Source organism: Ornithorhynchus anatinus, chromosome 6, assembly GCF_004115215.2.
Source record: "Ornithorhynchus anatinus isolate Pmale09 chromosome 6, mOrnAna1.pri.v4, whole genome shotgun sequence".
Classification (NCBI taxonomy): Eukaryota; Metazoa; Chordata; class Mammalia; order Monotremata; family Ornithorhynchidae; genus Ornithorhynchus; species Ornithorhynchus anatinus.
Genome location: NC_041733.1, coordinates 19,710,471 through 19,726,399, shown reverse-complemented (window position 1 = coordinate 19,726,399; position 15,929 = coordinate 19,710,471). Strand labels below are relative to the sequence as shown.

General features: G+C 56.0%; 2 protein-coding genes across 3 annotated transcripts; both read left to right on the top strand.

The window, feature by feature from the left end:
- Nucleotides 1–5,500: 5,500 nt before the first annotated feature.
- Nucleotides 5,501–9,960, top strand: AVPR2 (arginine vasopressin receptor 2). 2 transcript variants are annotated; one of them, XM_001520222.4, is made up of 4 exons: nt 5,501–5,718; nt 6,663–6,765; nt 7,523–8,437; nt 8,972–9,960. In XM_001520222.4, exons 2-4 carry the CDS (start codon nt 6,663–6,665, stop codon nt 9,163–9,165), a joined length of 1,212 nt encoding a protein of 403 aa, XP_001520272.2. In that variant the 5' UTR covers nt 5,501–5,718; the 3' UTR covers nt 9,166–9,960. The 2 variants fall into 2 exon arrangements, with proteins under 2 accessions (XP_001520272.2, XP_007663815.1); XM_007665625.3 differs by having other exon boundaries at nt 6,624–6,765.
- A 3,406-nt stretch (nt 9,961–13,366) lies between these two features.
- On the top strand, nt 13,367–14,382 carry LOC100091379 (caveolin-2). The gene is made up of 3 exons (XM_001520215.4): nt 13,367–13,513; nt 13,791–13,978; nt 14,232–14,382. Exons 1-3 carry the CDS (start codon nt 13,367–13,369, stop codon nt 14,380–14,382), a joined length of 486 nt encoding a protein of 161 aa, XP_001520265.2.
- Nucleotides 14,383–15,929: the final 1,547 nt, after the last annotated feature.

Below are 15,929 nucleotides of genomic sequence, written 5' to 3'. Positions count from 1 at the left end.
GAGAGACCCCACTGGGGAGCTCTTACCCTGCCCCGGGCCTGAACCCCGGGCCTGAGAACCCTGGGTCTGAACCTCGGGCCTGAACGATGCTTGCCCAGACTCGGTCCGGGGCTGAGAGCTGCAGTCCTGCTGGTGGGAACCCTATGGAGAGCTGGGTGCCTAGAGAAGACAGATAGATTGACTTTGGAAGATAATGGTTTGGGGCCTTCTGGTTGCCTGGCTGCTGGAGAGTTTCCCTCATGAGAATAATAATACTAATGATAATAACTGTGGTATTTGTTAGGCACTTACGATGTGCCAAGCAATGTACTAAGCATTGGGATAAATACAAGAAGAATCAGTTCCTAAATGAGGCTTGCAGTCTAGGAGGGATATCAGCTATAAAATCCCCATTTGCAGATGAGGAAGCTGAGGCACAGAGAAGTAAAGTGACTTGCCCAAGGTCACACAGCATACAAGTGGTAGAATTAGAACCGGATCCTCTGGCTTCCAGGACTGATCTTTATCCACTACAGCACACTCCTCCTCCCCATGGCTGACCTCTGCCCCAACCTGTGGGACAGCCATGAGGGTGGGGTCTCCGAGGATGGGAGGGGTCAGGAGGGAGCCCGGGAAGGCAAGCTGCAGGAAACAAGGGCTCTGAGCCAGGCCTCTGCCAACCATCTTCAGTCTCTGTCCCCAGTCCTACTCCCACCCAGGCTTCTTCTCCCCCATAGCCCACGGGTCCCCATTCCCCGCTGAGCTGTCCCTCAGGTTAGGCCCTTGGCACAACGTGCAGCTCTACCCAGCTAAAACCGCCCAGATCCTTCACTTTGGAGGAAGGAAAACTGAGGTAGCAGTGGAGATGGCCAGCTGCTTCTCATGCCCAGACCTCCCTCCTTCCCCAAGGGGATGTGGCCAGAATCAGAAGATGGGGTTGACCTTCATTTAAACTGGTCCAAAGCTGTCAAAATAAAGTTTAACCAGATGGAGCACAGAAAGGAAGCATATAAGATGGAGCGCTGGAAGGAAGCGGAGAATATGGAGCGCAAGAAGGATCGGGGAAGCAGCGTGGCTCAGTGGAAAGAGCCTGGGCTTTGGAGTCAGAGGTCATGGGTTCGACTCCCAGCTCTGTCACTTGTCAGCTGTGTGACTTTGGGCAAGTCACTTAACTTCTCTGTGCCTCAGTTACCTCATCTGTAAAATGGGGTTTAACTGTAAGCCTCACGTGGGACAACCTGATTACTCTGTATCTACCCCAGCGCTCAGAACAGTGCTCTGCACATAGTAAGTGCTTAACAAATACCAACATCATCATTATTATTATTATTATTCTATCAGCCTCCTTACTGACCTCCCTGCCTCCTTTCTCTCCCCAGTCCAGTCTACTTTCCGTTCTGTTGCCCAAATCATTTTCCTTCAGAAACTTTCAGACCGTGTTTCCCCACTCCTCAAAAACTCCAGTAGTTTCCTACCCACCTCCACATCAAACAAAAACTCCTCACCACTGGCTTTAAACCACTTAATCACCTTGACCCCTCCTACCTCACCTCACTACTCCCTACTATAACCCAGTCCACACATGTCGTTCCTCTAATGCTAACCTACTCACTGTACCTCGATCTCATCTATCTCGCAGCTGAACTCTCGCCCACATCCTACCTCTGATCTGGAACACCCTCCCTCCTCATATCAGACAGGTAATTGCTCTCCCCCACTTCAATACCTTATTGAAGGCACATTTCCTCCAAGAAGTCTTCCCTGACTAAGCCCTCCTCTCCTCTTCTCCCATTCCCTTCTGCACTGCTCTTACTTGTTCTTTCTTTCATCCTCCCTCCCATCCCCACAGCACATATGTATGTATCTGTAATTTATTTATTTAATTAATCTATTTATTTATATTAACATCTGTCTTTCCCTCTCTAGACTGTGAGCTCATTGTGGACAGGAATGTGTCTGTTTGTTGTTTATTGTACTCTTCCAAGCACTTGGTACAGTGCTTTGCACACAGAAAGCGCTCAATAAATACAATTGAATGAATGAATGAAAGGAAGCAGACAAGATGGATTGCTAGAAGAAAATGGTGAGCGAAAGAAGCTGCCAATTTTTACAATGTGGAGGGGAACAACCCAGCCATGTCCAAGTAGGGCAGAAAAAGATCCAGTGATCATCAATCAATTGTAATTATTGAGTGTTTACTGTGTGCAGAACACTGTACTAAGCTCTTTGGAGAGTACAATAAAACAGAATTAGCAGACACTTTCCCTGCTTATAGAGAGCTTACGGTCTAGAGGGCACCACAGGGCATCGCTAACAAACACAAACCAGTTTCATTTATCACTGTAATACCATCAGTAAAACACAGGACACTGGGGTGAATCATTAGGCCAGATCAGAGTTCATAGACCCATGTTATCATCCTCCTACCACTTCTGGCCCTGATCAGAACCCCTTTGGATAGCCCTGACCCAATGGGCTTCATGGCTCCAAAAAGAGAATTTAGAGAAGATCAGAGGAGAGCTACAGGTGAGAAAATGTGAGGCTAGCTCAGGGAACTGGGCGTGTTTATAAAAATAATAGTAATATTTGGGACATTTGTTAAGTGCTTACTGTGTGCCAGGCACTGTACTAACAATTACAAACAAATTGGGTTGGACAAAGTTCCTGTCCTTCATGGAGCTCACACCCATTCAACAGATGATGTAACTGAGGCACAGAAAAGTGAAGTGACTTACCCTATTCCAGAGCAGACAAGTGGTGGAGCTAGGATTAGAACCCAGGTCCTTCTGACTTCCAGGCCCATGCTCTATCCTTAAGGCCACACTGAAGAAGAGGGTGCCTAACCAAAAAACAATGACCAACTGCTTTCTAAACTGCAGCAGGAAAGACTTAGATTAGATAATCACTAGGATTTACACACAGCACCATCTGACCCAGGTCCTTCTGACTGAAATAGAGTCCATTTCCTCTTGTTCATCAGTCAACAGATACTTCTTAAGGGCCCACAAATACAGAGAGGCCCACAAATACAGAGAATGGATTTAGGCTTTGGGGTAACAGGATAAAGATGAGCTACTTCCCTTACGCAGTGCTTTTCACACAGTGATCACTCAAACAAATTTGAAGCAGTGTGGCATAATGGAAAGAGCCCAGGACTGGGAGTCAGAAGACCTGGGTTCTAATCCCGATTCCACCATATACCTGTTGTGTGACCTTGGCAAATCACTTTACTTCTATATGCTTCAGTTACCCAGTCTACCAAATGGAGATTCAATCCCTGTTCTCCTCCTACTTAGACTGTGGGACCTGATTACCTTGTATCTACCCAGCATGGCTTAGTGGAAAGAGCACGGGCTTGGGAGTCAGAGGACGTGGGTTCTAATCCGGATCTGCCACTTGTCTGCTGTGTGACTTTGGACAAGTCACAAAACTTCTCTGTGTCTCAGTTACCTCATCTGTAAAATGGGGATTAAGACTGTGAGCCCCCTGAGAGACAACCTGATCACCTTGTATCTATCCCAGTGCTTAGAATGGTGCTCAGTACATAGTAAGCACAATTATTATTATTATTATCTGGTTGATGAGTTTCCGACCCTCTAGGAGGAAATTATGATCTAATGGGGAAGACCAGAGGGGCACTGGAAGAATCAAAGTCAGACTACACAAGAGGCATTTGCCTCAAAGGTTGTACATTTTGCCCCCATCCAGAGAGGGCTAAGGTACAGCTGTGACATTACAGACCTGCCGTAACCGCACCCAACCCCAGTCATGTGAGGCATAACAGATGTTCCCGGACCCTAGGAGTTTTGCCCCTAAAGTTCCGCCCACCGGCACGGCATCCTGGGGAATTCATCCATCAGTCCCACCGGGCCGATGGCCACATAAATGGGTTCAGATCCAAATGACAGTGGGTAGAGAGGCTGATGCAGAAAAGGGATCCTCCTGGGGAAATGGGAGGATGAGCTGAGTCAATCCGTGAGGAATTCATGGAGGCTGTGGTCTCGAGCAGAACTTTACAGGAGAGGGTGGCTGGTGGAGGGGCACCGCTGTATACATAACGGGGGTCAGTCTGGGAGAGGTTTGAAAGAGGGGAAGGGAGGATTGGTGTGGGGAAGGGTGGAGGACAGAAGGCAGTGTAACTGGTTTGTGAGCTGGACTGGGATTCAGAGAAGGCTGAAAAGCCACAGAGAGGAGGGAGTAGATGATGGCGGCCTTGTCAGGAAAGTGCATTTGGGGTGAAGGGTGACGGGGAGCCACCTGAGCGTGAGGAAGAGTGGAAGAGGTTGTGGGAATTGGGAGGAGGACGAGGAACACAACTGGTTTCCATTAACCTTTCAGGGCCTGGAAGATCATTACGAAGTCATCTTCCGCCTGCTCATTTCCTTTAGCCTGCCTCTAAGACTGCCAACCACTCTGGGGATTCTCCTGGAGCTTTATGTTCTCTTTGTCCCTTTAAGTTTCCTGTGATTCACACCCAGATGCACACAACCAGGAAGAAAGCTGGGGAGGATGGGTCCCCATTATAAACTTACCGTGGCAGGACCCAATACCCCAGCTGCACATTGAGGCATTGACCATCCCCATTTAGTGATCTTTGAAAGAGTTTGGAGAGTCTTTAAGAGCCAGCTACGGTTCCCAGCCCAAAGGGAGGGGCAGGGAAGACACCTCCTTCCCCCCCCAACCTCAGCCCTCCTGACAATCCCCTCTCATCAGGGTGGCAGATCTCTCACAGGCCAGTCAGACTTCCTGGCTCCCGCTCTAAGACAGAGCAACCCCCACCAAGCGGGAAGCGGGAGGGATGGGGGAAGAGGAAGGGTGGAGGGGGGAACAGAATGCTTCCAAGAATGCTCTCCCCTTGGTCCCCACCACCACCTCCTGATCCTATCCCCCACTGACTCCCACTGCCCGGCTGGGGCAGGAAGCCAGGCCGACAGAGGGGAGTGCTTCCGGAAGCTGAGATCCTCCGGGGCAGTAATCTGCCAGCCCCCGCTCCCCACCCTCCACTCCCTGCAGCCCTTCCGCCTTCATCTTGGGCCAGCCAGGGAGGAGGGCTGCCCCCATGGTGCAGGTCAGTCCCAGCCACCATCGAGAGTCTCAACTGACCCCCCAAGGAGGGGCCTAGGATCCCCGGGGGGCACAGAGGCTGTGAGGGCACTGTAGGCATTGGATTGGGGTAGAGGGAAGCAGGGCCTCTGGGTATCCTCTGGGACTGGGGGGTGAGCCTTTGGAGCAGTCTGGGGGCTCCTCTGGAGTGGCTGCTCCCTAAACATGCACTCCTGGGCTCTCCTGCAACTGGTTCTGAGCACTGGAGGCAGGGACCCCAGACCACAACAGAAGTCTCAGATGGAGGTGGTCTAGTCCTCGGCTCTAGTGAGGAGAGGTGGGGGGCGGGAGGGCAGGCCGAGGCTGGCAGGAGGGGAGGGGCGTGGGGAGGAAGTCCCCTCCTTAGTGGGGCTGGAAGGGGAAAGGGGAGGAGAGGGGAGGGGCCAGAAGGGAAGGGGAGAGGAGCCAGGCGCCGGAATCACACTGGATACAGCCAGAGCTTGTTGCTCAGTCAACTCCTGACCACAGCAGAGCTCCACTCTCAGCTCTCAGGAGGCAAAGGGGCAAACTTGCGGGCAAGCTTGGGGGCACCTGGACCCTCCCCTCCCCAAGTCAAGAGGGAACGGGCATGGAGAACCAGGCCGGTCAACCAGCCAGATGGGGAACCCCCTGACACACTTATAGGAGCTGCAGAAGGTGGGCTGGGTTCTCTGTGACTGTCTCTGGAGTCCCTGTCTCTGTGCCTCTGGGCAAGTGTCTCTCTCCAATTTCTGTCTCTTAATGTGTCCCTGCCTCTGGTAATGTCTGTTCTCTGGATCCCTGCCCCTGCCTCCCGTCTGCCTCTCCTTTCCTGATCTCAGCTCCCCTCTGCCATCCCCTTCCCTCCTTCCTGTCCCTCGCCCCCACCCCCTACCAACTCCCCTCAGGGCCAGGCACCCCGGTTTTCAGGGGGCAGGGTGGGAGAAGTGGGAGGTGGGTGCCCAAGAAGGAGGCTGAAGCTGATTCAGACTGAGCGTCCAGAGATAGGTCCCACCTACCCACAGCCACGCTGTCTCCCTGCTCCCATCCTGACTGGGGCAATCCCCACATCCCAGACTCAAGGGCTCCTAACTCTGCTCCCGGAACAGAGTTTTTTCCAAGAAGAACCTCACCTTTCCACCCCAGGACCAGGGACTGGGAAACAACTAGAATTCCCATTCCTTGAGGGGAACTACAGAGCGGCAGAAAGTCCTTGGGTGGGGCAGAAGAAGGCGGGGCTGAGAAGACCATGATGTTCTGCCCAGAGATGAGTGGAAGCAACACCGGGCACAGGGTGCCAGGGAGGAGGGCATGGGGATCAGAAGATTCAGAGAGACACAGTCCCCTCCCAGTCCTCCCACAGCTCCCACCTAACCTCTCCCAGGTTGGGGAACTCTGCCGTCCTGCTCCTCTGGTCTCATTCCAATTCCCATCCCTTCCTCTCCCCGTTTCCTGGCCCTGCCCCCTCCTAACCGGACCTCAGTCTGAACCCAGCCTCAGAACGAAGGATTGGATCGGGGAGGGACGGAGGGAGGGAGGCGGGTGAGGGGAAGGAAAGTGGTGCAAGTTGGCTGGGAACCCAGGAACCTGGGCCCCCTGTCCTGTTGCTCTCTGAATTCTAGATGCCCCTGCCTGGCCCAGCCCTTGGGATAAGAAGAGTCAGGCAGCACCTCAGCCCATTCTCCACTATGTCCCCAGGACTGGATGGGCCATCTGCAGCTCCAGGTAAGGGCTCTGCCCTGGTGGCTCGGACTAACTGAGATCCGGGAGACTAGCTGGGGCACAGGTGGCATGTAGGAGGAGGCTCTGGCCACAAACAAGGGAGAAGAGCAATCCATGGTACTTACTGAGTGCTTACCACATGCAAAGCGCTGTACTAAGCACTTAAGATGAGCCACGGACCCAAAGGGACTACTGGGCCTTTATTTCTGGAGGCCTGGGGGTGGAAGGGGAGGCGCGTATTGCTGTAATGCTCCAGAAAGCTTAACCAATTTCAGCCTGATCTCTGGGCATAGGAACACCTCACAGAGCTGTGGGGTCAGGCTAGCACAGGCTCTGGGATGGGGGTGTGCCCAAGGTTGGCTACTTCTGAGGCGCTAAAGGGCGGGAGATGCCTAGAGAAATGAGGTTCTTGGGAGTTTCCATGTCACCCTCGTTTACATCCAGCCCCTCTGCTCTTTCCTGCCCCTCCCTCTCTTCCCCTTTGCTCGCTACCCCTGCCCACTCTGCCTCACTCTTCTTGCCCTGACCCCCCTTCTTGGAACACAAGAGCCTCCTAATCCTTGGAGACCCCTCACAGTCCTTTCATTTCCCCCTCTTCCCCTTTCTCCTCTGGACCCTCCCCTCTGGACTCCCCAGCCTGGGGCAATATTCGAAATGGGGTATGGGGAAAAGACCAGAGCTAGGGCCTCACCGTCCCCACAGCCCCACATAACTAACCCTCTTCTCCCCGGCCCCCACCCTACCCCCATCCTCCTTCCAGGCATCCTCTGGGACTCCAACTCTAGTATAAATGCCAGTGCCCCTCCCTCGGAGTCGGACAAGCGCGACGAGGCCCTGGCCCGGGCAGAGATAACCCTGCTGGCCGTGATGTTCGTGGGTGTGGCGGGCAGCAACACCCTGGTGCTGGGGGCCCTGGCAAGGCAGGGCCGACGCCAGCGGGCACCCATGCATGTCTTCATCACCCACCTGTGCCTGGCGGACCTGGCGGTGGCCCTGTTCCAAGTGCTGCCCCAGCTGCTCTGGGACATCACAGACAGGTTCCAGGGGCCGGACCTGCTCTGCCGGGCTGTCAAGTACCTGCAGATGGTGGGCATGTATGCCTCCTCCTACATGATCGTGGCCATGACCCTGGACCGGCACCATGCCATCTGCCGGCCCATGGCCACCTTCCGCCGGGGTGGCGCCCGCTGGAACATGCCCGTTTTGGTGGCCTGGGCCTCGTCCCTGGTTCTCAGCCTGCCCCAGATCTTCATCTTCTCGCTGATGAGGATGCCAGATGGGGCCTACGACTGCTGGGCCCAATTTGCGGAGCCCTGGGGCAGCAAGGCCTACGTCACCTGGATCACGCTCGTGGTGTTCGTGCTGCCCACGGCGGGCATCGCCACCTGCCAGGTGCTAATCTTCCGAGAGATCCACACCAGCCTCTACCAGAAGCGAAAGCGCATCAGGGAAGGGGGGAGGGGGCGGCGGCGGTGGCCGCTGGGCTCCCGGGAGGGCCGTGGGGGCAGAGCCAGGGTCCCGGTTGGGGGAGCAGCTGAGGCCTCACGTGTGTCAGGTGCGATGGCCAAGACGGTGCGGATGACGCTGGTGATCGTGCTGGTGTACGTGCTGTGCTGGGCCCCCTTCTTCCTCGTGCAGCTCTGGGCCGTCTGGGACCCACACTCTCCCAAGAACGGTACGTCTGAACCCACCCACCACCTTCCTCACCCCCATCCTGCCCCCACCTTTCGTTGCCTATACACTTTCGAGAACTGACCACTGGACTGTCTCCATAGAGTACAATACCAACATGAACCCACACACACACAGCTCCGTCATGACCTGCCTTTAAAGATACACATTTGTAGAAATACACATAAAAACCCTTACTTATGCCACCTACACGTGCCCAAAGACATTAATGTACAGACCCACCAAGGCACACAAACTCCCCCGCCACACACGCACACACACGCACTTTAGTAGAGTGCTGTGCATACAGTAAGTGCTCAATAAATACAATTGACTTAATGAATGAATGAACACACTCACACGTGTGTGAACTGAATCCCCTGATGCCTTTTCCCACCTCCCTTGTCTCTCTTCCACCCTGACCCCTCCCCAACCCCGAACCCCTTCTGGGAGCTCCTGGAATGGGGGAGAGGAGGGGCCGGCTCTGATCGAGGGTTCCCCACCCCGACCCACCTCTCCACCCTCCCTGCCCCGACAGGCCCAGCATTCACGCTGATCATGCTTCTCGCCAGCCTCAACAGCTGCACCAATCCCTGGATCTATGCCTCCTTCAGCAGCAGCGTCTCCTCCGAGCTCCGACAGCTCCTCTGCTGCCAGCGCCCCGGACCCATCCTGCCCGAGGACTCCTGTGCCACAGCCACCTCCTCCCTTGCCAAAGAGATCCACTCCTGAGGGACCTGGGTCAGGGGCAAAGAGGTCGGGGTCCATAGCCAGCAGGCCAGATGGCCACTTGGGAGTCAGCCAGGCTGGGAAGTCCTGGGGGTTGGGGAGCTGGGGTGGGTCAGGAGAATCCCAGAGATTCCTGCCTGAGGTGGGGGGTGGGGGGGGAATAGGAAAGGAAAGCCTGAGACCCCTATGGGGCTGAGTGTCTGTGTGTGTGTGTGTGCGCGTGCATCCATGTGCACACGTGCTGGCTACGTGTGCTCATGACTTCTATATTTTTTGGTTTTATGGGTGCCTGTGTGAGCATAGTAGGTGTATGTGTCCCCAGAGTTGTGAGTGCCTGTCCCGTTTGTGGGCTCATGAGTGTGTATGTGTGTGTACGTGTGCACATATATAGGATAGGCTGGTATCTGTGTGTTTGCATAGACGGCTGCCAGGCAAGGGGGTTGCTGAGCATGGGGCAGTGCAGTGGAGCAGTGGGTGTGGTGTGAGGGGTGTGGGACATTGGGCATGAGGTGATGGGGGTGGGGTGGTTGGCAAAGGACAGTAGGCTGGATCATCAACTCCTCCCCACCCACTCCTCCTGGCAGGCCCCTGCCACTCCCCTGGCAACTGGAGACCAAGGTTCCAGAGGGTGGAGGGTTTGGGTATGGTTCAGGGTCCCTCCAAAGTTCTCCCCCAGCCCCCTGGACCTTCTCTCTCTTCCTCTCTCCCCTTTCACCTGTCCCACACATTTCTTTCTCTTTTGTCCCCCATCACCACACCCTTGCCCACAAGACCTCAATAAATCTCCACACATCAGCATTTGGGAGTTTCCTTTCTGCTCCAGGCAGTGAGTGCTGGGGCAGGGACTGGGGTAGGGACTGGAGTGAGTCTAGGAGTGGAGTCATTAATCTGCACCCAGGTGCCACCTGCTTTCTCTCATACACACACACACACACACACACACACACACACAAATGCATCCCAGACACAAGAAGCCCGTGCTCAGGTCTGCATCAAAGTGCGTGCTTACCTGAGCTGGTGCCTCTTCCCACTTCTCTGGCCTCATGAGTCCTAAGACAACTTCCTCTTGATGATGGTGTTTACTGAGAATTGATGATGCTCCAAACACCATGCTAAGCACTAGGGTAAGTACCAGACAATCAGACTGGATGCATGAAGCTCACAGTCCGATGGAGGGGAAGCAGGCATCGCCTCCCCATTTTGCCAATGAGGAAACTGAGGCCTAGAGAGCAGGGTGCATGTCTACCAACTCTGTGGCATTGTACTCTCCCAAGTGCTTAGTACAGTACTCTGCACCCATCACATGCACACACTTTTGTATCCACAGCTCCATAAGGGCTTGGGATAGGGAACACTTGGAAGGAACCAACAGGCAAGACTAAGGAGTAGCAGAGCAGCAAAGCAGCAGAACAGCAGGATAACAAGGGAGGAGGGCAGCCAGGCCCTGATTCTCCCCATCTCCTCCTGAAACTGCTTCTAGTCCCTTCTCTGCCCTCCAACTCTGAAGCCCCACACTGACCACCCCCAATTCCAGGGCCAAGCTCCCCGAGTCCCCGGTATTCCCTGCCCAACCTGCCCTGTTTGGGCTGCCCTGCTCTTGGGGCCCAGCTCCAGCCTCCCTGCCTTCCGGGGCTCCCAACTTCTCTCTTCTTGTCCCTCCAGTTCCTCTAGGTGAGGCTCTGTTTCTGGGCCCTGACCAAGGGAGCAGTTGGGCAGCTCTGGCTTTAACTCTCCCTCACCTTCTGGAGAGAGAGAGGCAGTGATGGTGGTTGGGGGTCAGGGAGAAGGAGGAAGTTAAATCTCAGATGTCTTGAGGGAATGGGAAGATCAAGGCTTTCCCCACTGCCCTCCTCAATCCCTATGCTGCTGCTGCTGGCAGCCAACAGCTCTTCCCTGGGCCTGTTCCCCCAGCAGCGTGGTGAGCACTAGGACTGTCCCTTCCTCCTCTCCACCAGCAACAGCTGAGGAACAGCCTGGCCCACCTTGTCACCAGGGCACTGTCAGGAGAGGGTCCCAGGTGGAAAGGGGGCTTTTCAAGGGGGTGCTGGAGCAGGAGGCTGTGAGCAGGGCTTGGGTCCAGAACTTCACAAGGGCAGGACTTCTGTCTGGGAGAAAGAAGGAGTTGGATCAGGTGGGATGGAAGGACATGATGAAGAGAGGGCTGCTTGCAGTTCTGGGCAGCTTCCCAGGAAGAGAGACAAGAGAATGGTGGAAGGGTCAGACAACCAGACGCGTGCATCAGGCCGGAAGGGCCTGAGACCATTCAGTGAGAAGACAAGGTCAAAGAGGAAGCGAAGCGCCATTTCCTATTTTCTGCAGGCCACTGGACAGAGGTGGGGCCTGCTGTCCCCTGGCCAGAAGGACAGGATGGGGCCTTCGGCTACAGTCCAAGTGGCAGAGGTCAGTCCTCAGGAAGGGCTTCCTCCCCAGGAAGAGCTGGGCCAGTAGGTTGCGACCCCAAGGGAGGCCATGGGCCCTCCTACTGGCAACCAACTTAGCAATGGGAGCTGCCTACCCAGAAGGATTGAAGGTCATCCTGCTCTGAAGCAGGAGAGGGATGGGTCAGAATGACCTCCAGAGGGTCTTACCCAAAACCCTGGATCAGGAAGTCTCAACTGCCTTCCCCCCAGGCTGCCAGAAACCAGTTTGGGGAAGACTTTCCCTCCTCCCACCCATTTCTCTCCCTCCTTCTCATCTCCTGTAATCTCCCCTGCTCTGCCTCCCTCTGGGCAGAGCCCATTGTTCTTGACCTGTTTATCGCTCTTCTACCTCTTAAGTACTTTTTCCATGACTTTCCGGAGGTCTGACGTCAGTCCGTAGGTCTGGGCCCAGCCTGCTCCACCTGGATCCCCTCTTACCTTTTTGAGAGGGCCGGACTGGGGCCCGGTGCCCTGTGCCCCTCCCCTTCCTCGTTACCCTCTCCCCAACAATCATGGCAGGTGGTCCCAGTGATCCACTAGCCAACCATCACCTGATTTGGGACTTGCATTGACAGGCCCAGGCCACCAACCGCAGCCAGCCCTGCTGGCGGCTGTTCTCACCTATTCTCTGACTACCGCCCAGCCCCATAGCTGGCCCAGCAGTCCTGACACAGCTCTGTCAGCCCCAGGCCTGAGGCTGCTCCTTGGGATATTTCTCCAATGCTAAGGGAGACTACAAGGCATGGGACTTCCCCATCACAGCTCCTCCCTCTTTCCCACCAGGTCGGGGACCTGGCTTGCGCTGCCCACCAGGGGTGCGGAGCTGAGTAAGAGTTCCTAGGCCTCACAGCCCCACAGATGACAGGCAAGTCACTTACCTTCTCTGTGCCCTGGTTTCCACATCTGTAAAATGGGGATTCGGTACCATCCATAGATCGTGAGCCCCACGTGGGACAGGGACTAGGTCTGATCTGATTACTCTGTATCAACACAGTATTGGTACAGTGTTTGGCACCCAGTAAGCACTTAACTCCCTCCCCTGCTACCCTCTCCTGAGACCCTCGGTGGTCCGAGGGTGCTAGAAGACAGTCTGTCCGGGAAATCAGGCGATGCTGTGACAGTGGAAACAGTTTTCTCAAAAGCAACGGTCGGGCTGACCATCCCATGTAGACAGCCTCGCAGGTGGCTTTGCAAGGTGATTATTGCCTTTTTCAAATCTTCCTTGGACCGTTTTCAACCCTACCAGCCAACACAAAACCCCAGGCTGCTGGGCACCTCCCAGGAGCTCACCCAAGCAACAATACAACCCTCCTGGTGATGGCTTCGGGGAAAGCGGGCCTGATCGGGCAGTAGCGGCAGGGAGGTAGAAGGCACTGGGAAACAGAGCCTCCCACCCTTCCCCCATCTGTTGATATACCCAGCCACGGAGGGTCAATTGCAGCAGAGAGGGTAGTGAAAGGAAAAGGGATCGGAGGCCTGGACCGGTTCCATTGATATTTTTACTCCAGTGGCCAGGACTGGAGGCATCAGGTGGGGGTAGCTCAGGTTACCCCAGGGGCTGAAAATAGTTCTGAGAATGCAGGGAAGGAGCAGAGCTGAAGGAGGGACAAAGCCGGGCAGGCCGACCACCCTCTTCCCCAACCTTGTTCCTCCTCCTCCTCCTCCCCCTCCTTCAGATCTCTGGCCTGCTGCGGGAGGAAGACAGCAGGTTGAGGACCGGCTGGAGCCCCGTTGCCGGAGCCCCCTTGCCAGGCCCACTTCCCCATCCCCTGTCTCCTGCCAAGATGCTGGACAAGGATATCCTCATTGAATGTAAGACTGACCCAGGGACGAGAGGGCTGCTCGTGGCGGAGGGGGCGTCCCTCCCTCAGAGGCCTCCCTGTTCACTGCCTGACAGCCGAGACCCCCAAGGCATCAATCAGCACCTCAAGGTGAGGAGCAGGTCACTGGGGTGGGGCAACGGGCCTGAGGAGGAGGGAGAGAGGCAGTGGATGGGTGACAGAAGAGACCCAGACCCAGCAAGGGGAGGCCACTGGAAGCACCCCAGGCACAGGCAGGGGAGACCAGCAGAGGGGTCTGGGAACAGGGAAGGGAGGCCGGGCGGAAGGGCCCCGGGTGTAGGGAGGGGAGGTAGGGCAGAGGGGCTCCAGGCACATGGAGGGGAGTCAGCCAACAGAGGTGTCAGCCATATGCACTCCCCCTCCCCAGGTGGACTTTGCTGACGTGCTGGCAGAGCCGACCTCCTTCCATAGTTTCGACCGCGTGTGGACCTGGAGCGACATCACTTTTGAAACCTCCCGCCTCTGGGGCTACCGCCTCATCTCCCTGCTCTGCGCGCTTCCGGGCTCCCTGCTGGCTGGAGGCCTCTTCGCCTGCCTCAGCTCCCTTCACATCTGGTAACACCCTCCTTCCAACTTGCGGCATGGGGCACCCCTTGGTCTCAGTCACGCCCTACTCCCCTCCTCACTTCCCAGATACCAGGTGCAGAGTCGGACACCCAGTTTTCTCTCTTCCACTCCAACCTCACCATCCTATGGGAGTCTAAATATTTTTCCCTCACCCCATCCCTTGGAGGGTCCTGGGAGGAGAGCTAAGGGCCAGGGTGTGGGCTCGCACCCACAATGGCCTTTGCCCTGCCCTCCCCCTCAGGTGCATCATGCCTTGTGTCCAGCTGTGCATGCTGACCCTGCCCCCCATCCGCACCCTCTGGATCAGTGTCCTGGACCTCCTAGTGGCCCCACTGTGTGCCAGCGTGGGCCGCTGCTGCAGCTTCATCCGCCTGACTGGCACACGTCAATGACCCTCCTGAGGTTCTGGCCCAGCCCCTGATGGCCCACAGCTGAGAAGATGGCAGCTCAGACATCACGAAACACAGGGGGTTCAACTCTGGGCAGCAGCAGCAGAGGTTGGGAATGAGGGGAAGGGCCATGCTGATGGAAAGGATGAGGGGCTGTGGTGAGTTCAGAGAAGGGTGGGGACCTCAGGCCAGAAGGAGCAAGGCCCCAGGCCCCTCCTCCAGGAGACCCACCTTCCCCCCCACCCCACCTTATGAGACCTCAACCAGGAGGTGGGATGGGAGGGCGGAAGGATGGGCAAGTGGGTGGGGAGTCAGAACGAAAGGCAGATGAGAAGGCAGCAGCCTTTCATGATGGTGGGAGGGAGGAAACAGGGTCCCTGAGAGACCATGGGGTAGGAGTGGGCAAGACATGGCAAGCTGAGTCCCAACTCCAATTCTGAACCTCAGTTCCTCCTCCTCTGGCCAGGCAGAAAGAGGCTGAGGGGCAGGAGAGGGTGGATACCACATTATGCCTTCATTTGCCAACATTAGCATACGGTGGCTTACCCTGCGAATGAAGGGTCGGGGGGGACCGGAGGTTGAAAGCTCATGTTCTTGCTTCACTAACTTCCACCAGTGAAACCCCCTGCTTCCGTTTCTCTCAGTGAAAGGGGAAGAGCAGACTGGTGGAGGCCGGAGAGGGTGGGGTCCGGGGGGGAGGGGCCGGCTTGTGGGGAAAAGGAGCCCCGTCTTTCCTCCTCCCGTCCCCACCGTATTCTGGGACCTCAGCCCCAGTCCTCCTCGGGGAGAGGAGACAGGGGAGAATTCAGGCTACCTGGGCCCCTGCCAGCTGAAGTGGGGAGAGCATCCAGGGACTGAGATGCCCCCAATTTGTGGGGGCAGGAGGAGGTGGTCCCCTCTTTGCCCAGGAATGTGGGTGGGAAAGTTAAGGTCAGAGTCAACAAAGAGCGTGGAACCAGCAGAGATGGCAGTAAGCGTGGCTGCTTTAACTTCTGGCTTCTTCTTTCCCCCCTGACCCCTAGACGGGGAAGACGCAAGGAAGGGAGTGGGGAGGGGGCAAGGAGAGGGTGTGGGGGAAGGAGGGGGAGTTGGGCTCTGATGTAATGATGGAGGTGAGCCCCTTGGGGTATTCACCATCTCCCCTGAAACCACAGCAAACCCCAAACAGTAGAGGACACTGATGTAATGATGGAGGTGAGCCCCTTGGGGTATTCACCATCTCCCCTGAAACCACAGCAAACCCCAAACAGTAGAGGACACAGCCCAAGGGCCCCCCCTCCTGCCCTTGGCCCAGGGAGCTACACCCAGCAAGGGGGCCAGAGTAGGGGAAGGGCAGGTCGAGGTGGTCCGCCTAGAATCCCACCACTTAGCTGCAGGGCATCGGGGCAACTGTGGGGTGGGCCCTGCCACTGCAGTCGCCCTTCTGACCTGGCCACAGTCATGATAAATCCTGATCAATCTAATCAGACAACTTGTCCGCTTGTTCATTTGCATAGATTTGTATAAAGGATGCATCTGTCCACCCACTTACTGCCTGTCCCTTTGGCCCA

What these genes read in the sequence shown, in the direction of transcription:
- AVPR2 (XM_001520222.4), top strand. Translation starts at nt 6,663, where the DNA reads ATGCCCCTGCCTGGCCCAGCCCTTGGGATAAGAAGAGTCAGGCAGCAC. An exon ending in TGGGCCATCTGCAGCTCCAG is followed by an intron (nt 6,766 to 7,522) that starts GTAAGGGCTCTG and finishes TCCTCCTTCCAG; the next exon opens with GCATCCTCTGGGACTCCAAC. An exon ending in CCCACACTCTCCCAAGAACG is followed by an intron (nt 8,438 to 8,971) that starts GTACGTCTGAAC and finishes CTGCCCCGACAG; the next exon opens with GCCCAGCATTCACGCTGATC.
- LOC100091379 (XM_001520215.4), top strand. Translation starts at nt 13,367, where the DNA reads ATGCTGGACAAGGATATCCTCATTGAATGTAAGACTGACCCAGGGACG. An exon ending in GCATCAATCAGCACCTCAAG is followed by an intron (nt 13,514 to 13,790) that starts GTGAGGAGCAGG and finishes CCCCCTCCCCAG; the next exon opens with GTGGACTTTGCTGACGTGCT. An exon ending in CTCAGCTCCCTTCACATCTG is followed by an intron (nt 13,979 to 14,231) that starts GTAACACCCTCC and finishes CCTCCCCCTCAG; the next exon opens with GTGCATCATGCCTTGTGTCC.